Raw genomic sequence first — 22,301 nt, 5'->3', positions numbered from 1 at the left:
TACACTGCCAAAAAATTAGGGTCTTTAAAGAAAGCTAATCAAATAATACTGTATTACTAGTATGACATTTGTGATTTGATATCGAGGGATGTGCCTATATATTACAGTAACATTGACCGTGTCAAACGAATCCACTCACTATTATAGTACAGGTCCACTTGGCACTTTGTTTATATTTTAAATAAATGTTTTAAAGATTAATTCGTGTGAATGAGTTCTAGTTTTTCCCTCTTCCCATCTCTGTTTATATTTACGTCAACTTTGTAGCTAAAAGGAGAAAAGAAAACATTTTAACTTTTTGTCAGCAGGTTGTTCCGAAAATGGTGGTAGATGAATCGTTTCTGAACTCTGTTCATTTGCCTGACAACGCGGTTCTGGCATCGACCCCAATATCCCTCGAGAAACGCCATTCCCTCGCCGTGGTCAACAACATGTCAGGTCAGCTGCGTCGCTCGACCTCGGACGTCAGTGTCAACAAGAGAGGTAGACAGGGGCTGTCACCCCTCTACAGCTCCATGTCCAGGAAGGAGAGTACCGGCGGACGAAGGACACAGATAGGACTTAGGAATTCGGAATCGTAAGATGTCCATCACGTATACTTTTTGTGGTTTAATGGTTTATTTATATCCTTCCATGATATAGTATGCAGAGCATATTATAGTGTTTTGAGGCATTTTCACCATTTTAGGGCACATTTTAATTTTCATTAAAGACAAAAAAATTATTGAAATAAAAATAAATGTAATTAATGGGCTTGCTTTAATAAATGAATTGCAAAATATATAACAGACATATTTAATTAATTAATAATATATTTTCTGAGTGTTTTATAAAGGTAAGTTTAGAATTAATTATTGAAAAAGGCTTGTTTAGTCTCCAGGCAGCATGCCGCACCATGCTAAAACTTGCTGAGGAAAACACTATATTAGACAGATCCCTGCAAACAAAATTTGCCATTTTTTTCTGTTAGTGTTTTCTCAATGGTTCAGTCATCCTGAACTTATAGGACAGTTTACTTGTGGGTGTTCGGTTTAGAGGGGTTTCCCTGTATATGGATCGGGAATTCTTTTGCATACTTTTCTTTATCTGTAATTTATGCTTCTCTATTAAACATTAGACTTTAATTTATATAAATATTAATTTACAAAACATTTCTCAGGCCATTGTATTCTTTCAGGGTCAACTCTGTTGCTATTGTACAGAAATCGGACAACATTTCACTAGGTAAGTTATGAAAACTTTATCCAAAATTCAGTGTACATTAAGTGTGTCTCATTTCCAGATATTTTACTTTCTTTTTTATATTATACAAAACCTTTTCCTAAGTTTTCTTTTTCAGTCACTTTACTTAACTTATTTTTCAGTCTTAACAAAATGGGGCTGGATATAGCCCAGTGGTAAAGTGCTCGCCTGTGGTATATGCTATCCTGACTATGGGATGGTGCATATAAAAGATCCCTTGCTACTAATGGAAAAAGGTAGCAGGTTTCCTCTCTAAAACTATATGTCAAAATTACCAAATGTTTGACATCCAATAGCCGATGATTATTAAATCAATGTGCTCTAGTGATGTCGTTAAACAAAACAAACTTCTTAACAAAACTATATGCATAAAAAGTTTGCTATTTTATTACTTTATTTCTGATAACATTCTATTTCCGCTTATCTAATGTGTAAATATGTAACCAATCAAGGAACAAGATACCTCTTTTGTATTCTAAATAATTGATCTTATCTTAGTATACTTTACATGGAGCACAAATGACTGAAAATGACTTCAGGTTGGGGACAAAATCACATTTTATATGTGACATTAAGTAAAATATTTTTAATGGTTTATCTTTCTGCAGATTATAAAACAGTTATGCAGATGACATCAATGGAGTTGTCTGTCCACTATACATAATGTCACATCACATGCCTCTGACCTTAGATGGTCAAATATACATAAACCAGTTTAATTGTGGTTCCTGTGATCAGATCATTGATTTGTCTGTCTACTGTATCCAAAATTTCTAGCAACATTTAGAACAGACTGCAGCTTTTTTTTTTTTTAAAGTGTCAAGTTTCTTATTTGGTTCAATATGTATCCTGCTTTCTACAGTTTCAATTTGTCCCCTTAATTAATGGGACAAATTTTATGTATTGTCTTTTCTAAAAATGCACCATTTTACACAGATCTTTTTTCATCTAATATATGATTTTCTCTTCTGCTTATTACAATAGTCATTTTATCAATTTGTTCTATGTTGGGTCTGTGTTTTGTTACTGTTAGACATAACATGTTCTATGTTGGGTCTGTGTTTTGTTACTGTTAGACATAACAGATTCTATGTTGGGTCTGTGTTTTGTTACTGTTAGACATAACAGGTTCTATGTTGGGTCTGTGTTTTGTTACTGTTAGACATAACAGGTTCTATGTTGGGTCTGTGTTTTGTTACTGTTAGACATAACAGGTTCTATGTTGGGTCTGTGTTTTGTTACTGTTAGACATAATATGTTCTATGTTGGGTCTGTGTTTTGTTACTGTTAGACATAATAGGTTAATAAAAATTGCACATGTTAATAGACAGATTTGTTTAGCTTGCATATAGTCACCCTTACTCACTGCAATGCAAATACGTCAACAGGGAGAAACAAATATGTAATAACAGGTGCTGGGTACCCCTTCTTACTTTAGACACAGCCTGCAATACAAACCCAGTGGCTGTGCCCACAGTAGGTGTGCTTGAACCATTCAGACGTAAGCATGTCATTTTTTTTTTGGTGGTGGGTAAATAATTTGACACTGTAGTTGTTATAAGAATTTTAATGATTATTAAATGTCATTAAATGTCAAAAGAACCATTTGTTAGACACCAAATAGCTGTAGTTTAAAATGGGATGAGATGTCATTAATTAAACAAATATTCCTTTTTTTCCCCCTTCCTGCTAAATATTCCACTTTTGTTTACAAGGTGGGGGTTTTTCTTATGTGTAATTTAGTAATTATTCCTCCTGTGCATACTCACTCCCCTTTTATTAAGTCTGCCAGTGGGTTTGAATGAAGACTCATATGTATGGTTGCCATGTAAAATTCTCATAATTAAAGGGACTACCCAGAGTTTGTAGCCATTTTGAAAGGTTTTCAGCAAATACAATATTGTTACATTATTAAAATTAAAATTTACTTACATTTCTTTGCTTAGGATATCAATCTCTTTTTAACCAATGCATTTTTGGACATTTTAATTAGTAATTTTGTACATACAGATTTATTATTTCTTGCAATGACAAAATGAAATTTAAAATAATTTGGCAAATGGTCATTTATAATTTATTTATCTGTATAATGCTTTGTATTTAAAACATGTTAAAGGTTAGATAATATTTAAAAACAAATGAATGAATGAATGAATGTTTAACGACACCCCAGCACGAAAAATACATCGGCTATTGCGTGTCAAACTATGGTTAATGCAACCCAATGTTATTTAAAAACAAATGCAGGATGTGTGTTAATTTTAATAGGGAACAAACAGAAGTTTTGCTACGGCTAGTCTCTTTAACTATATTTAGCAAGTAATAAAACAATAAACATAATAGGAGAAATACTGAACAAGAACTTTCCCTTCCAAAATGGGATTAATAATTATTGGACTATGATAAGGTGTTTTTTTAAGTGTACATATATATATAATACCAAATACAAACTTAAGATACTTTTTTTTCTTAGTTGAAAAATAGTCATAGCCCAACACCTGTAATTAAGAAAATGTCCACATCAAAAAAAAAAGTGTCGGAGATAATTAAAAAGTTCATGACAATACCGATTGCCATGGGCAATTGCAGGGGTTGATAGCATAGCATGGTTTTCAAAAGTCTGTGCTCCAAATATATTTTTCAATTATTTATTAATAACAAGAATTCTTGTATTCCACCTTCATGTTTAAGCTTGAACCTTTCACTGCAATACTTATTTATACGATTAGTGACTGCTCTTAATCCTGTGAATTTTCGTTTTTCTTTTCCAAGTGTGTGCAAATTATGTTTTCTGCTTCATACATAATATGACTTACTTTTCTGTAGACCACATCGACCCTCCTGCTGTGGGTAAGCCGTAACCCTGTTATGATAACACTTCTATGATAACACTTCTCTCTGTGTGTCCACAGACTTCTGCTGGGTGCTGGAAGCTCCTGTCATCCTATTTATTCATGTGTTTACTGTGTAGTGCACTGTTATTTTCAGTATCCCAGCCTTGTTTGTGTTCTAGTGATCAACTGTATTTATATTAATTGTACATGTGTATTTATATTAATCGATGTGTATCATTAAATATCTGCCAGTTGCCTTGCTTAGAGTGTTGTGGTACTCTAATGAATTACATTTACTTATTGAAATACAAAAATGTTAAGATTTGTATTCATAGATTAATAAGTTTCTAAATCTCAAAGATAAATGATATCAAGTACCTAGCAGGACCAAGAGTCATGCTTTCAGTTGTTTAATAATGGGACCAGAAGAAATTACTGTCGGGGATGGGGCTGCACGGAGGTCCATTATGATCCAGCAAATACTCCATGATTGGAATATTAAAGGCTGTGGTATGTTCACTGCTGTCCTGTTTTTATAAAAGTGCATATCATGTACTCCTTGCTACTAATCAAAAGGTAATTACAGCTTATGTGGTGACAGCGGGTTTCTTCTCTAAGTGTTACAGTTACGACATAGATCTTTTATAACAGGCAGCACTGGATGTAGTCCAGTGGTAAAACGCTTGTTTCATGCGTGATCAGTTTGAGATCAATCCCCATCCATGGGCCCATTAGGCTATCTCTCGTTCCAGCCAGTGCACCACGATTGGTGTATCAAAGACTGGTATGTGCTATCCTGTCTGTGGAATGGTACATATAAAAGATTCCTTGCTACTAATGAAAATGAAAACATTTAGTGGATTTCCTCTCTAGGACTACAGGTCAGAATGTTAATTAATAAATCAATGTGCTCTAGTGGTGTCGTTAAACAAAACAAACTTTATTAACTTTTTTATAACAGGCGATGATTAAGCAACATGCCGGGAGGCATTAAACATTCCTTCCATTTTTTCTCTTGGCATGACACAACAAATGGAACATATGGAACAATGTTGTTTGTTCAGAATGTGAATGAGCGGGAAATATTTTATGTGTTTGGAATTTTGGGTTAAAAAATAAAAACTAATTTTATGACATAAACATTTTATTTGTCAATTTTTGCTTTTTTCAGCCATTATATTTGTTACTGTGGCAGTTATATAATGTAAGAAAAATTGTGAATGAAAACAACTTTATGTATAAAGTGCATGTTAATGTATCAAAAATTAGTCAGTGTGTATCCAACACAACTTATTGGATTAAAGCCCTTAATTAGTACATGCCTGCATGTGTTGATATATGCATACACAAACCACACTTGCTACCAATTTATGGCAAATATATATGATATCATACCCCCACCCCCCGACACACACACACACACACATGCCCCAACAATCTGTGGCATGTTATAGTTTGCATGCCAGTGTAAACTCTCAGTTTACTACATTGTGATATCATGTTTTTGGGTGAAGTTTAGATACTGGTGTAAAGGGCAAACTTCAGCGAGCTCGTTACACTATTATCGAATGGAGCCAAATAATCACAATATCAAAACGCAGTACATTGATTTGTTTTATCATGCAACCCCTTTTAAGCTGTATTTTTAAAGTTTTTTCTGTGATAATAAACACCAGTTTAGGTCGGTTTTAAGGAAGGTCTACGTCACTGGCTGTTGAGCACTTCTTTGTCACTACTATCTACATCGATACTTCTATCTACATCATTACTTGCCAGTGCTCATGCAAAATTCTTAAATTTCTTTGCTGGAATATATATGTACTTGCTTTTAATTTGTTTAATTCAAAATACTGGCTCATTCTGAATGGGGGTGGAGGAGAGAAAATTTAAAAATAAAAGGTTTTCTTATGTTACGAGAAGTGTAGAAGTTATATTTATTTATGCTCTTCAACATTTACTGGTATTGCTGGAATTGGATGCTTGAAAAATTAGCAACGAACCCTGTGTCATATGCAGAATTCTGTTTCTAGTGACCTGATAACACATAGCAATGCCAAAGTTATGCTTGCAATATAGGTGTTATCAGGCAATGATTTGATAACACTTCAAATTATTAAATAGGTTTTAAGTATAGCTGTTGATTAACGGGAATGAAAGTTGATACCTAAGATGAATCAATAAAATCACTTGTGTCTTCAAAGGGCAGAACATAGCCCAGTGGTAACACGCTCGCTTGATGCGCGGTTGGTCTAGGATCAATCTCCGTCGGTGGGCCTATTAGGCTATTTCTCGCTCTAGCCAGTGCACTATGACTGGTATAGCAAAGGCCATGGTATGTGCTACCCTGTCTGTGGGATGGTGCATATAAAAGATCCTTTGTTACTAGTAGAAAAATGTAGCGGGTTTCTTCTCTCAGACTATATGTCAAAATTAACAAATGTTTGACATCCAATAGCTGATGATTAATAATCAATGTGCTCTAGTGGTGTTATTAAACAAAACAAACTTCTTCAGACAGAGAAAATTATAACTTAATTAAATGTAATTTTATTCACAGATCAGTTGGCATGCTGTGGTCGTTTATTGTTATGTAACATTCTTTTGTGATGTATATTTTGATTCAGTATTTTTTTGAATGCATGTTAGCAAAGTTTTATAACTATTATTGAAACCTGTATGTCATCATGTACATTCTTTGTTAGAATTAAATTCATATATTAATTAATACTGTCCCATATCACTTCCTTCTTTATGAAGTGCACAGTGTTTTACAGCTTAAATAATATACTTTTAAATGAAATGATTTAGTCTGTTGAACTTTTTAAATGGTATTGCTATGTAAAGCAGTAATCTGGTTGGGTTCTTATTTATATCCTTGAGGATGTTTTTATTTTGGAGATTGAATATAGCTGTCAGTTCAGAGATCCTTGATGGAGTTTATTACTATTATTTAGTACGCAACTATTATCTTTAATACAGTGATAATATTATTAGATATGATGTTCATTTTTGTTTATGAACCCATTAATACAAACTTCTAGTAAAGAAAACAATTATTAATTTGACATTGTTTTACACTATAGATAATAACATTTAATCTTTCTGTTAAATGAAGTTATCAAATTAACAACAATATAATTATTTGCCAATTAAATTGTTTTATTGACTCTTAGTTATTGGAATAGATGCATATTCAGAGGCTTGAAATAACAAATTATTAAGGTTTGTGTGCTGTCAGTTGTGACGTTACATCATATTGTTATAAGTGACATCATATTGAGGTATGACGTAAGTTAGTTATTTAAGTTTTAAAGATAAAATATTTCAAGTGTTGGCCGAATATTTACAAACAAATCAAAGGATTGTATTTTTCAAACAACGGTGTTGAAGAAAATTTGTGTTATCATGTGTTAAAAGTGTGATAATAACCACTATATAAACGTGTTGCATTTTCCACAACAGTTAGATGTATTACAAGTCATATATATGTGCTTTCTTTTAATATGGTATGAGTTATTTTATGCAGGTGTTACAAAGGCTGTGGTATGTGCTATCCTGTCTGTGGAAAATGTAGCAGGTTTCTTCTGATGACTACGTGTCAGAATTAACAAATGTTTGACATCCAATAGTCAATTATTAATTAATCAAGGTGCTCTAGTGGTATTGTTAAACAAAACAAACTTTAATGTTATACAGGTGTTAATAATGTTGTAATAATAATAATAATAATTAAATAAGTAATAATTAAAACTTCAAGCATCAAGGAAATATTTTTACAAACTGATTGTATTCTAAATTAGCCAACATATGTATCCGATGTATTTATCATACTGAGGTGTAAACATTAATTAATTCATTAATCCTTTCTAAATTATCCAAAAGACCAGTTCCAGCAGTATAATTCGTGTTTAAAGCTAAAGATATTACTTTTCAATTAATTGTTCTTTTCTCTCTTAATGTTTGCCAGTTAGCTCCATCGATACAGAGAAATTCTACAGTGTGGTTGGTAAAGTGATACAGTCAAAAGGTCTGGAAAAAGTTGATAGTGATGTGTACTTCAAAGTACGTCTTGATCAGTAAGTTTTAAAAAAAATACATAAACAATTTGGGTTTTTTAACCCCCAAAGTAAAGTTGAATACTGGGTAATATAGCATAATATGTTGAGATTGTTTTAATGTTTCCCTATATTTTTAACATACTAATTCAAGTTTCATGAAATTTATTTCATAATCAGGTACCTAGGGACCTGTCCTCCACCCATATAATTATATTAAAGTGCCTTTTTTCTGTTGGTTTATTTTTTAAAAATTATTATAATTTTTTTTTTTTTTATTGGATTGCATGTTTCATGAAAAGGTCATGTGCCCTTTTCCCCTTAGTCCCTTCCCAGGAATATTTCTTGGATCCACCCCTGATAATCTGTATATTATAGCTAAGATTGTATGTTTTAGGAGAGAGACAAAAAATATGTAAAACACAAATAATTTGTGCTATTGAAATACTGTGAATGTGTTGGTGATACTGTATGTTTGCAAAATGCTGTTACTGGAATATTTTTGTTACAATATTTCAATGTATTTCTAATATATTATTCATCTTTTTCAGTCCTGGAAGTAGAATGAGTCTGTTTTCCACAACAAGAGTGCTTGCGAAATCAGCCATGATGAGACCTTCAGTTCCCTACATTAATCTATCATTCGAGGTGAGTTCTGTAGCAATTACCCAAGGACTAAATCAGTTCAATTGCTACTGTATAGATAAGGAGGGAAAAGTTAATAATGACAAAGCTTCATAGGCACTTAAAAATGCCAGCAACTTTTGCCTGGGATGATGGGGAGAAGATGCTAGCAACTAGTGCGTGTGTGGGGGGGGGGCAATTGTATATTAATTTCATCTTTCAGTTGTGTGTGTCAATGCATAATTTTTAAAGTAATCTAGTGTCACACTGACTGGCCCCCTGCTTTTAATGCCTTTAGTGTTATTCAGTAAGGCAATCATATATTAACAGTAACTGTTCAACAGCATTTAAACCGACCTCTGTGGTGTAGTGGTTAAGCCAATGGACTTCAGGCTGGTAGATATTGGGTGCACCCCCCATCCAGAGCGAGGTTAAATACCTTAATGGTTAGGAGAAAGGCCACTACACCGACTTCTCACTTACTAATTACTAATCACCAACCCACAGTCCTGGACAGACAGCCCAGATAGCTGAGGTGTATGCCCAGGACAGCGTGCTTGAACCTAATTGAAAATGAGCACAAAAATAACTATAAATGACAGCATTAAACAAATATTATTTGAACTACAGTACTCATGACAGGTGCCAACGGTGGGACAGGATATGCTCACCTTTTGCGAACACCTGATATCATCACTGTTGGGACAGTGGTTCATGAGAGCATGTCATCACAGCTGTACTTACTCTAATGAGCTCTGTCCGGTGCTAGTTTTGATTTAGTAAACTAGTCTGGAAGTGGCAGTCCTCTTTGAAATCTTCAGTAAAGGATCTCAGGAGTAGCTATCCTCTTATTGACAAGGCACTAGATAGAGATTCATGGAAACAACTACTGTTTTGTCAAATACCCATTCGATTCTGCATTGTGCAGAGATACGGCCCTGATCATGTATAAGGTTTTTTCGTTCAGTTAAAGCTTTGGAGAAAGTAAATTGTTACATTCTAGAGATGGGTCACACTGTGCTGCATGATCTGTGCTGTATGCTGTATGATCTGTGTTGTAGATTGATCGTGGCCATGGCGTGTCACCAGATGCAATGTTGATTTTTGACGTGAAAAGATCAAGCAAGGAACATGTTACCACAAAATCATATAGCCTCAAGTATTTGTTGGAAGGTTTGTTCATTTAAAGCAATCACCAAAACACATTAAACAGTTCTTGTGTCTATAATAAATCATCTGGACAGTTTTAAACATTTTATTAATACTGGACCACTGACTTTGGTATTTTTACAGTACTTTTGTAATACCATGATGATATAAATTCTGAATACGGCAGTCGACTATTAGCAGACATGTTTTAGAATTTTACTTGTCTGATCCTAATTCTGTGTATGTAGGGATAAAAGATAATCAAATACTGATATATATAATTTGCTTTTTAAAAATATTTTTAGTACATATGATGATGAATCAGTGTTTGCATTTTTGGATACAAAATTTGAAATATATTATTGTATTTTGTTTTTAATATATATACTGATAGTGATACCGTAGGTAATTATCTTCATAGCTTAAGTTTTAATACTAAATTTTTAAATATCAAAGTGGTATAATGTTGCCTCAACCTATGTATTGACAGGTACGGATGAAACAGGCATCATCAAGTGGGTGTCCCTGGACGGAGGGGTGGAGTTAGAAGTGTCACTCTCTACTGGAAAGCCCAATGTTCACCGACATCGCTCACCTCGTTTCCTTAAATCATTCTCATTTCGCAGAAACAAAATTGACTGAATAACAGTTCCCGAATCTGGAATGATGAAATTGATGGAGTAACAATCCACGACAACTCTTGTAGAAGGGTGTAGAGCTCACAGGTCTGAAAGGCCAGACATTGGTATAGTTCTGAAATCACGATAATTTCTGTCCCACAGGATTAGGGCTTGGATGGTTAGAAATACAAAGACTGTTGTATTGAAGTATTTGTTAACTGCTTGTGTTCTCCCAGAATATGGGTCTGCTTGGAGCTGTGTAGGATGCTTATGATGTACTGATAGAAAGATAGATAACAGAAAGCAGATTATTTTTACAGTGATTTACTTGTTTTCCTGAATCATGTTTATAAGTACAGTGAAATGTGGTTATGTTAACCTCAGTACTCTGAAGGGTCCAGGGTATTTCAAGGTCAATAAATTATCCTAAGGCAGTATTTTCATCAACAGCTATCTCAAATCATTACATCTATGCAACACTGTTTTACCTATTATTTTATTGCAAAAATAACTTTTAAGAAGAGAATAAAGTACACTGGATTCCTTCTTAATAACAAAATATATTCAACTTAATTTATTGATTAGGGATTTTTTCCTTGTTTCTCCATTTAATTTAATTTTTATATTACAGTATTTCAGATAATTAAATGTGTAATCATGAAAAACATATCAGTATAAATAACAAAATAAAGGTACATAATTAATGTATGGTACTTTGATATTTTATTTTCTTGCCTCAGTATTAGAAATTTGTCTCTTTATTATAAGCTCAATGTATTACTATTAGATCAATTGATTGGTGCTAGTTATTCTTTTAACTGTTACTTACAAATAAAAATATCTTATTTCTTTTTCCTTTAGGGAATTGATTTTTTAAAAATTATTTGTATAATCTATAATTAGAAATGTGGTTTTTTCGGTTTAGGTATTTTTAGTAATTACACTAATTAAATAGTGCAGTACAAAATATGTAATAATTATTATATCTATTCTCACATTACTTGATATATAAATATTAATTAACAAGCTTATTTATCAAAATAATTATTTATATAATAAAGTGCTATATGGAATGATACATTTTTCACGGTTGACATTTGGAATATACATAATCAATGGGTTAGTGATTTTCAGTATATGATTTTACTGATCATATACAAATATGGACATGTTTGTACGTATATATATATACATATATATAATTGTTTTTATTAATATATTAATATTTTATTCATTTTTATTTTATCAATATTGTGAAAAGTTAAAATTAGTTTTTATTACACATAAAGTTGTTGAATAATGTATAGTTTGTGTTTAGAAAATATAGTTTTATTAGGTTACATTATTTGTCCCCTACTGGTCATACCAGAGGGGACAGTAGGATTATCTCCATCCTTATGTCTGTCTGTTACAGATCAAGTTTGACTTCCATGGCAATTTATGGATTTTTTTCCCAGTGATATTCAAGATATTGAACTGAAATTTTGTTCTGTTACAAATCAAGTTTGACGTTCATGCAATTTTTCATCTTTTTTTTTTTTACAATTATGGCCATTGAATATGAGATATATGAAAATTTGTTTTCCCTTTTTTTTTGAAATGCCAGAAAATATTGAGATGAAAGTTTGTATATAGCTTTATTATGAACTGTTAGAAATAAAAGACTTTCTTGACGATTTACCCATTTCCGAATGGGTTTTTTTAACCAATGCCTCAAGATAATGAAATTTAGTTTGTAGCTTTATCATGTACTGTTACAGATCATGTTTAACGTTTATGGCAATTTACCCATTTTTCACAGAGTTATGGCCCTTGAATTTAGGAAATACACAAATTTGTTGGGCCCGGTAGGGGACATGTATTGTTTTAGTAGTACTCTCAAAATGCTTGTTTATAATAGCGAAGAAATGTTGTTTATAATAGTGAAGAAATGTAAGCTCATATAAGATTAGTATACATATTATATATTTATAAATGTAGTTGCATCCCATGTTGTAGCCATTTACATTTTATGTTTTTCATTTTGTTTTTATTATATTAAAAACTGCATCCTATATGAGTATGCTTCTTTTTGTTAATTGTTCTTAGCTTCATTTAATTTGAAGTTACACAATAGTTCATTTGTAACTTTGGTCATCAGAATATTCATAGTCGACAGAAGCAGGGATCCATTAGGGCACTGGCATCCCCAACTCAGGATATGCTTTGGCTCCCCAAGTTGATAAGCAATCTAAATATGGATCTGAATTTTGAGTGTGTTTTTTTGTTTCACAAGAATATAGTTTACAATTACCTATGTTGTTACAAACTGGTTTAATATGACCACAGTTGATACATATATATGTGATCTTACATATAATAACAGTCCCCTTCAGCTTGGTCACCCCAGTTACAAGCATCTTCTAATGCCTAAGATATTAATTCATCAAGCTGTGTTTTTATAAGTACAAATTAATAAAATGTGATGGGAATGATAGTAACACTGAAATGTGTTTGTCTTGTGTACAATCTATTTAAAACCATCAATTGTATAACAAGTGTGGCCTTCATAAACAATCATGGTGGTCTCAGACTCTCTGTACAAATATAATATGCATGAGTTTGTTTTACAAAAGAACAATACTGAAATGCCCTTTATAGACAAGTGTTTGCTATACAAGGTTTTTTGTAGCAGATTTATTTGTAACACTTTAAATAAAATAATATTAGGTCAAAGAAAAATATATGTGGGTCCCCCCAAAATATGTGCTATTTTGGCCGACCCTAAACTTTTTTCCCCACCTACAGATCATCAAAACAGTGAGAGGATGCAGAATTTGTTTGAAATGTTACTTTATTGCTCTTTACCAAGACCGGTTTGACAGATTTTAGGAATAAAAATATTTTTAAAAATAAGTTGTAGCCTACCTAGCTAATTTTGTTTTCACATGTAACCAGAACCCCACATATTTTTTATTTGGCCATATGAATTATGCTTCATATATTGTCTTTCTTCAACATAATAGATGTGCCTGACTTTTTTCCTTTGTTTTGTGAGGGGTGGTGACCCAAAATGCTAAATTTTTGTCTTTTCCAATAGATTACGGTAATAAATTTCAATAGAAATAGGGCTTACTCATTATTCATTGAACTAACACATTAAAACAGTTTATGCTTATTTTTATATCATTTAGAACCTTTATAAACATTGTATGTTAGTTCTTTATTAACATTTATTTTTGTATGTACTTTAGTTTTCAGACAATACTGCTGAATAGAATTTGTGCAGCTACCATAGTACCGGTAATATGGATTACTGGCAGCTAGAATACATGTAGAATATTGTTCAACCTGTGATGTTGATATCATGCAGTATTGCTGATCAGTGTATTAGTAAACTATACAACATACTTTCACAAAGTGAATAATCTGACATAATTAATTTCTTTATTGTTAAGAGTATTTCCTTGTATTAGATAAAAAGTAGTATATTTGTTAACGTAATAAAGTGGATAATAATAATAGTAATAAGGACTTTTCAAGCAGTTTTGGTATGTGTTAATTGTGACATATGTTATTTTCTCAATTTCTTCAAGTACTACTTTGACAATTTTAGCTGGGACCATTTTTCTTATTTCTGTGATTTACATGTTTTGTTTTATCTTTTAAGATTTTTACTCATTTGTTAGACATACAATTTTCTATATTTGGTTTCTTTTAGTGCATGCTTTTTAAAATTTATTGCACTAAGATATCATGAATTTTCATTGTAGATTTTTACAATTTTAATTGCAGGTTGCACACCATCATTTAATTTTGCGGTTAAATCAATTTCTATCGGAATAAATGCTGTGAAAAAAATATCACAATATTAAAGAACCATATTACTGCTATTATTAAGAGTACAGTTATTTGGTAACTGGCCTGCAAATAGGTTGACCACGAAAATTTCGCTTTATTTAAGTGGCAGCAGATTTTTAGTACTGGTAAATGTATCAAAGTAACAAATAACTTTAAACAACTGGGTTATTTAAATTCTAAAGAGGTCATCCTACTTGTAACCGTAGAAGAAATATTTGAAAAAGTATTTCTGTATTTGACAAATACACAAATAATAACACTTCTAATAATTTCTTCATTCTGGTTGGACCCTCAGTATTTAGATATTAGTACCAATTTTTTTTACCAACTCTGAAGCTTTCTTATATTTTTGTTAATTTCTATAAATTTCTAGTAATGAAAAACATTCTTCGGTATTTGGTTTCTGATCTATCATGTATATTATGCACACAACTTTGTCCAGTTATATATTTTTTGTGTATTTATTAGTCTTGTTAAAGTAAAGAAGTTTTAAAGTGGTATAATAAATAAAAACAGAATGTCATTAAAGCATTCACAATAGTGATATTACCATTTACGCATTTATGTAGCAAGACCAATAACTGTCAAGTTTATCAGTTCTACCAGATGCATTTGTAAATTGTATAAAAATAAAAATTTATAGACCAAATCTGAATGTAAATTTTAAAAAATAAAATGGTCCAGTTTATAGATGTTGTGACCGATATTTATCATTATCATTCTGAATAAAATGTTAAAATCTGTCAAATCTTGTTTGTTATTCAGGAGTAGCTCAATATTATATTTTTCATGGGTGTACAAACACACTTGTAATTTTTGGGTACTTTTTTACAGGCATGGTGAAAGCAAGTAGACATGGGGAGGTGGGTTACTACCAATAAGATTTACTATCAATATTTTTGATGCTCAACCATGCCTGCCCTGGCCCAGTCTTCCTAAAATAGTACATAAAAAATGTCCATTTTTTAAACAAAAGGAAACAAACTCCTTTTTTTTTTTACATAGCCATATGTGCTGTCAAATCTATGGGAAAGTGCAGAGGATCATATGAACATCCAAATGTTAAAATATATTTTCAATACCATAATTAAACATTGTTTAATTACCACATGAACCATAATTAAACAAACATTGCTTTCCTTCCTGTAGACTTTCCAGGATGATGTGGCGAACCAGTTTCTAGAAGAGATGGGGGTTGGGTCATGCTCACTGTTAAAATAATATAAAGAAAATTTACTTTGAACAGGGCAGACTTTTGACTTCAGAAACCCCCTCAGCACAGGTAGAAACTAATGGACGAATTTACAAAGCCTGTTTTTATTAAACTCTCGTGTTTAAGCATTGTAAATGCATGTTTTACAGTGATCCTATCCCCAAGATCGCTTTGTGGAACGGCGGACTGGTGTTCTTGGCAATCTGCACTCACCCAGGAGACTTGGGGCCAAATTTAAGCCTGTTTATATGTCTTGCACACATGTAACTGTATACATTTACAGCACTCAAACACCAGAGTTTAAGAAAAACTGGCTTCGTAAATTCATCCCTTAGTTTCTACCTGATAATCTTTGCACCAAGATCACTTCATGGAACAAGGCCCAGGCCAGCACAATAATATTTTCTAATTTGATTATTATTGAGAATTAAACAAGTGATGCATGTCTGTAAGTCACAAGGTTCCAACTTAATCTAAATGAAATCGGATCTTATTGCCATGGTTTCTACTGTTAGAACTTCTGAGATGAGCAAACACCAGTTTTGTCTTCATAGGAAGTTTTGAAATGTTTAGCTATCAATGTAAGCCACATTTTCAGTGGCTAATAAAGATCAACCAGGCACATAACAAATGGTTTTGATTACATCTACCAATATATAAAAGAAACTAGAGTGAAGTGAGATCTCATTTCAATTAAAACTACAAAGCTAAAACATTCATAATGTCTTTTTATCAGTTACAAATATGAAAACCCCCCAGACTTTTTCTGACTTAAACCTTTATAAAGAAACAAAAATTAATTGTCTTGCCTACTATAAACTTATTCAGTCACTGAGTTACATCCATAAATATTCATCTCCATGCATGTTAAAACAAAAACTTTTAACAAATAAACTAAAAAAAACTATTAAAAATTTATTTAAAAAAAAAAATTAAAATTTAACTCGTATAGAAAAAAAACAATAAATATTTTTTATTGATGATGATTTCATTGTTTTGATTTTTAGGTTGTCTTCATTACTGAATAAATTTCGACACATTTTGTTGTCATCACAGATGGGGTTTCCATGAACAACATTGAAATGTGTGTACCCTACGCCAATTTCCTGATCCAAATAATAGCGCGTGTGCCCACCCTATGCTGCAGTCGCTGCTCGAACTCTCATCATTGACCTAATCAAGTTGTTATGGTCCTTTGTGGGACGTTATTCCTCATGAAGGGCCCAACCATCCTGTCCAGCTCGTCCCACAAATGCTCGATCGGGTTAAATTCTGGACTGTAGGGTGGCCAATCGAGCAATAAGACATTGTTTTGGTTGAGGAAGTTAAGACAAAACCTTGCAACAAGCGGCCTCGCATTATCCTGCTGCAACGTAAGATCACTACTTTCATGTAGGGCATAGTTCCTGAGAAATGGGGCTAAAGGCAATTATTTGGTCAAATTAAATTTGGAGGAAATAAAATTCCTTTTACAAAGCAGAAAGAAGGACCTTAAATAAACAATCTCCAGTATAAATCATAAATGGCGTATCTGCAAAAATAAATGTAAAAATGGTGTAAAATATTCTAAATAGGACCACGGGGTGGGATGTAGCCCAGTGGTAAAGTGCTCACTTGGTGTGGGATCAATCCCCGTCGGTGGGTCCATTGGGCTATCATTCCAGCCAGTGCACAATGACTGGTATACCAAAGGCTGTGGTATGTGCTATCCTGTCTGTGGGCATCTTCATAAATCAAAGCGAATATTTGTTCCTCGAGGAACGAATATTAGCCTTGATTTATGAAGATGGTCTGTGGGATGGTGAATATAAAAGATCCCTTGCTACTAATGGAAAAGAAAAGGTAGCAGGTTTTCTCTCTTCGACTGTCAAAATTACCAAATGTTTGACATCCAATAAATCTAGTGGTGTCGTTAAACAAAACAAACTAAATATGACCACATTAATCTCACTTTGCATTTTCTGAGTCAATACACCAGTCCCTTTTTATATTAAAGGGACAGACCTTAGTTTCAACTAGTGAAATTCAACACTAAGTTTAGTTAATCTACAAACCTGTAACACATTTGGATAAAGTTACAACTGAATGAAGCATGAGCCTGTGACTTTGAAATGGTGAAATACCCTAAAAATAGACTAAAACTCGACTCCATAACAGTTACTTCTCAGACGCACGCGCGTTTTAAAAAATATGAGAAATGCATTTTGTGATATTAAAACACCAGGATGACCAAAAACACTGCGAATGTACCATAAAATCTAAGTAAAGTATGATTTCAGTTATCAAAAATGGCTATAATACTAATAGTCAAAAATATGCCTCAGTGTTTAAAAACTAGGGTATGTCCTTTTAAACAAAAATTAACAGACCACAAAAGCAAGGTTCTACATAATTTAATTTCTTACAAAAAAGAAATCTACTTCTCATTGTTCCAAAACATTTGTACATACACATAAATAACCAGTCAACAGCATGTAGTTTAAGACCTAGCTCAATTCCAATAGGAAGTACAGTTCCATAAAAAACTGGATATTTCAGTGTTCATGATTTCCACACAAAATGATCATCACTGTACTATGATCTATTCTGCATCTCGGTTTCTGTAGTTATTGATGTTCATCATAACCCAAGCGGCAGGCGCAATCGTCACTGCAATCATCACAAGTCCAATAGCAACCTTCTCCTGAAACACAAATGTTCATAAGAATGATATAAAGTTATTAAACATAATTAAGTGCCATAAGGACACCCATTTATAACAGTCAAAATATGAAGGGTCCAACTGAATAGATTATGAAGTCCAAATTTAAAATGTTTTGTCTATTTGATCTAACCCATATTTAATAATAATAATAAATCTTTATTTAAAGAAGGTAACTCAATTAGTACAAAACTATTATCCCATGGGGCTTTCTCTACAAATACAATTGTTCTAGCAGTACTACTACATTCTAACAACATGTAATATAAACAACACAGTATATACAAGTGTACAAAGCAGACCGTGATGTGCTTAAATACAACTCACTTTCATAGTAATTTTTTTAGTATCTAACAATATGGACAGTGATGATTACATCTTATCAACGAATTTTAAAGATTTGCACCAACGCTGAGGCAATAAAGGCAGACCTTGTCTTTTAAGGTGCGAGAGTGCGATCTCGCTCGTACAACACATGTAATTTCAGTTTGGCGAGTGAAAAAAATAATGCATGTTGCACTTAACAGCACACGAAAAATAATTGTGAATATTTAATGCCAGAAAGACCTGTTTATTAATATACAATAGCCTCCAAATATATTAAATAATCTCCCTTCCCTTATTTGAGAGAAAAACATGGTTTACAAAAAATACAGATTAATGTCAGTGCGTAAGTATGTGATTTGTGTTAACCTAGATATATTGTTGACTGTGATCTGATGATTACTACAATTTGGAGCTGAAAGGATGGGCAAACACAGCACAATTAACAGAACTGACAAAAGGCAGTGGCTGAGAAACACGGTGTTTGATGTGTTTTTAGACACACCATACGCACAAACAAAAATGTAGAATGCTGAAGAATGTCAATATTAGACTACAACATGCATTTAATCTCTTCACAACAGAAAATGGCATGAGGGAGAGGACACAAGCCACAAAGATTTAGATCAAAATACACCAGGAGTGAAACGACCTGATTAAAAGAGCGAAATGTCCTTGGGGCGAAACGACCTGGATTTGGCACAAAATTACATGCTTTCTGCCCTATGCGATCTCAGTGTAGTCGATATTGGTGACAGTTATCATCTAGTATGTGGAATCTGTGTCATTGTAATGGTTTTTCAAGATTTTTGTCTGGACAAAATGTGGGTAAAATCTGATGAAAAATAAAGGTAGGAGAGCAATTTATCAATTGTTAACATTTTGGTTCGGACTTTAGCAACCGCTGATGCGCATCAAGCGAACCCTTTACCTGGCCTGGATATAAGCCGTTTTGTCCCTAAGCCAGTTCACCCCCAAATAGGATGTCAGTTCACCCCCACGTGCAGAACCACAAAGGCACCAGTTCACCCCCATAAAGATGCCACGGTGTCGATGTGAATGTGTGGTCTGGACCCATCTGTGTATGCCAAGCTTTCTAGGTCTGGCATGTTCCACTAACAGGCATGGCCGATGACCACAGTTGTTTCTGAATCTTCAGCTGGGATTTATGCCGAGACTCATGATCCGTTCAAATTGTGGAAAGACAACAATCCCTCCCCTCTAAGAAAAAAAAAACACACACACTTTAACATGCCTCTAAAGAAACTACAATAATTGTTTATGGGGCAATCACACTGGCCCGAATGAGCTTCCGTTTGTTTTCCGTATACGAAAGTGGTGTGATTTTTTAAACTGGCCGAATGTCCCTCCGAATGTGTTTTCCCCAATGTATCACCGAATGCTTTCCGTTTGTTTTCCGAATGTTTTCAGTATGGTTTCAGAATGCTTTCAGAATAGACCGAATACTTCCCGCATGTTGACTTCAAAAGGTTTCCTTTCCGAACGCTTTCCGTATGCTTTCAGAACATGGCGAATCGACCTAGAATGGACCGAACTCTTTCCGCATGCTTTCCTCAAGGGTTCGGAAAGCATTCGGAAAGGGTTCGTCATGTTCTATGTCCATTCGGGGTGTTCGGAAAGCATACACAACATACTGTGCATTCTGTAAGTGTACGAGCAGTTCGGAAAATGTTCTGAAAGAATACTGGAAGGGTTCTGGCTATTCGTTATACATTCGGCGGCATAAATGAAAAAAATCCGGAAAGGATATTGTAAACGTTCGGAAAGCATTCGTCATGTTCTAGGTCCATTCGGGGTGTTAGGAAAGCATACAGAACCCAGCACCTCCAAATTTTCATTCCGAATGCACCAAGAACTAGACGCATGCTTCCCGAACATTTTCCGTACATGCCGTATGCTCCTAGAATGCTTCCCGAATACTTCCCGAATATACATGGATGCCACATTCGGATGGTCGATGAAAATTATTTTGAACATGCACAACAAATTTTTGGAGCTACCGAATGCCGTTCCGTATGCATCCGTACAGAGCCGAACAGCCAGTATGCTCCTAGAACACACCGAATGCTTCGCGAATATGATCCGTTCGCTCCCCGAACACCCAAATTCCTATTTGGAAAACAAACGGAATGGCATTCGGGCCAGTGTGATCGGGCCATTAAAAGTAACAAATAATTGGGAGTTGGGGGCTTTAATTTATTTTTAATTTTAAGTTATTTTATTAACTTTAATTAATTTTTATTTCATTTCTATTAATTAATAAATGTTATTTTATTTTATTTTATTAACTTTAATTAATTTTTTGTTTTATGGTTTTTGTTTTATTCATTATGGAATGAGAAATGACTTCACCGATCCTTTTCCACATACAAGATTGTTCCGAGTTTCATTTTCCTCCCATAATGCACCGCGCGTTCTAATCCCAAGTCGTACAGTCGGTCGTTTTTCCTTTAATTAATTCAAAGTGAAGATCATTTCAAAGTAAGTATTTCTTAGTCTGCATATGCTCGAAAAAGAGCACACTACACGATTAGGGTGGGAAAAGGTGGTGGTAGTCGCTATTTCGACCACAATTCCGTTCCGAGCTACATTGCTCGGAACGGCTCTGTGTTTGCGAATGGAAAATGTTGTCGGCCCTATAAACTCAGTAATGTGCATTTACATTAGTTTATTTTTATGAACTAGGGCTACTCTTTTCGATTAGCAGCAAGGGATCTTTTATATACACCATCCCAGACAGGATAACACATACCACAGCATTTGATATACCAGTCGTGGTGCACTGGTTCGACTGAGAAATAGCCAAATGGGGAAACGTCATCGATTCGTCCTGCCCTTTATAAGAATGTAATGCAAATTCAATAATAATAATAATAATAAATATTAACTTCAGAAGTCTTTCTGTACAGCTTGCTGCTTTAAGCAAAATATTGTTGTCATTAAAAATGTTTTGATTTATACAAAAATTACAATGTCAACCTTGGTTACGTTTTGACCTTGATCATTTGTCTGATCAATTAACTTACCTTTAGGGGAACCCTGAATCTGGGAGGACCAGATATAATATTCGCTCTCTGGATCGTTGTTGTTTTAGCTGCAGTGAAAACACTGCTTGAAAGTCTTCTTAAAACACCCGACATGACTGAATTTTGTTTAGATCTTATCAAACACGTCCGGCTTCCCAAGCTGCAATAATTGACTGATTCTCTACTTAGTTTCGCGGATTTTGCCGTGTTTCTGTTCCGTCTAAAAGACGCCGATAACCAGTGAAGATGAAACAAACGTGCCTCACAACGGTCAAGTTATTTACCGATCGCTACCACACTCTTGTGAAATGACCGTATATGCCGACTGTGCCAAAAAGAACCAGAAGATGAGATTAATTTTTTGACTCGGTGTCCAATAAATATGCATTTAAGAAAAATACTATACTATAAAGTCGGTCAAATATGTTCTGAGTTCACATTTCTGTCTGAACTGGAAACATGTGTTTTCCTTCTTGACAGCCCAGAACAAGTAACTCCAACTGTTGGGCAATTCTGTTATGAAATGTTCAACCAGAGGCAAAATGAACTTACCAGACCCTCTACTACAACACCAACTTGAATAAACACGTATACACACTCAGTGACACTGCACACATTTACGTGTACATGTATAACTATTACACGTATATAA

At 33.6% G+C, this 22,301-nt stretch overlaps 1 protein-coding gene and 1 long non-coding RNA gene across 6 annotated transcripts in view; one reads left to right on the top strand and one right to left on the bottom strand.

Moving 5' to 3' along the window:
• Positions 1 to 12,114, top strand: part of LOC121371713 (tricalbin-3-like) — a 66,685-nt gene extending 54,571 nt beyond the window's left edge. For 4 of the 5 annotated variants that reach the window (XM_041497811.1, XM_041497808.1, XM_041497807.1 and 1 more), the window contains 7 exons: positions 309 to 577; positions 1,178 to 1,224; positions 4,069 to 4,092; positions 8,044 to 8,152; positions 8,683 to 8,779; positions 9,817 to 9,928; positions 10,395 to 12,114. In XM_041497811.1, the coding sequence (XP_041353745.1) occupies positions 309 to 577; positions 1,178 to 1,224; positions 4,069 to 4,092; positions 8,044 to 8,152; positions 8,683 to 8,779; positions 9,817 to 9,928; positions 10,395 to 10,546 (810 nt within the window). In that variant the 3' untranslated portion in view covers positions 10,547 to 12,114. The remainder of the gene's footprint in view (positions 1 to 308; positions 578 to 1,177; positions 1,225 to 4,068; positions 4,093 to 8,043; positions 8,153 to 8,682; positions 8,780 to 9,816; positions 9,929 to 10,394) is intronic. The other variant, XM_041497809.1, reaches the window with a different exon arrangement.
• Positions 12,115 to 17,954: 5,840 nt separating this feature from the next.
• LOC121371712 lies at positions 17,955 to 22,301 on the bottom strand. The gene is made up of 2 exons (XR_005957818.1): positions 21,650 to 22,301; positions 17,955 to 18,260 (listed from the first exon to the last, which is right to left on the bottom strand). It is a non-coding gene; the product is annotated as an uncharacterized LOC121371712 (long non-coding RNA).

Source organism: Gigantopelta aegis, chromosome 4 (assembly GCF_016097555.1).
Source record: "Gigantopelta aegis isolate Gae_Host chromosome 4, Gae_host_genome, whole genome shotgun sequence".
NCBI lineage: Eukaryota > Metazoa > Mollusca > Gastropoda > Neomphalida > Peltospiridae > Gigantopelta > Gigantopelta aegis.
Note: the sequence above shows the minus strand (reverse complement) of the source record. Positions and strands in the feature narration are given on the sequence as shown.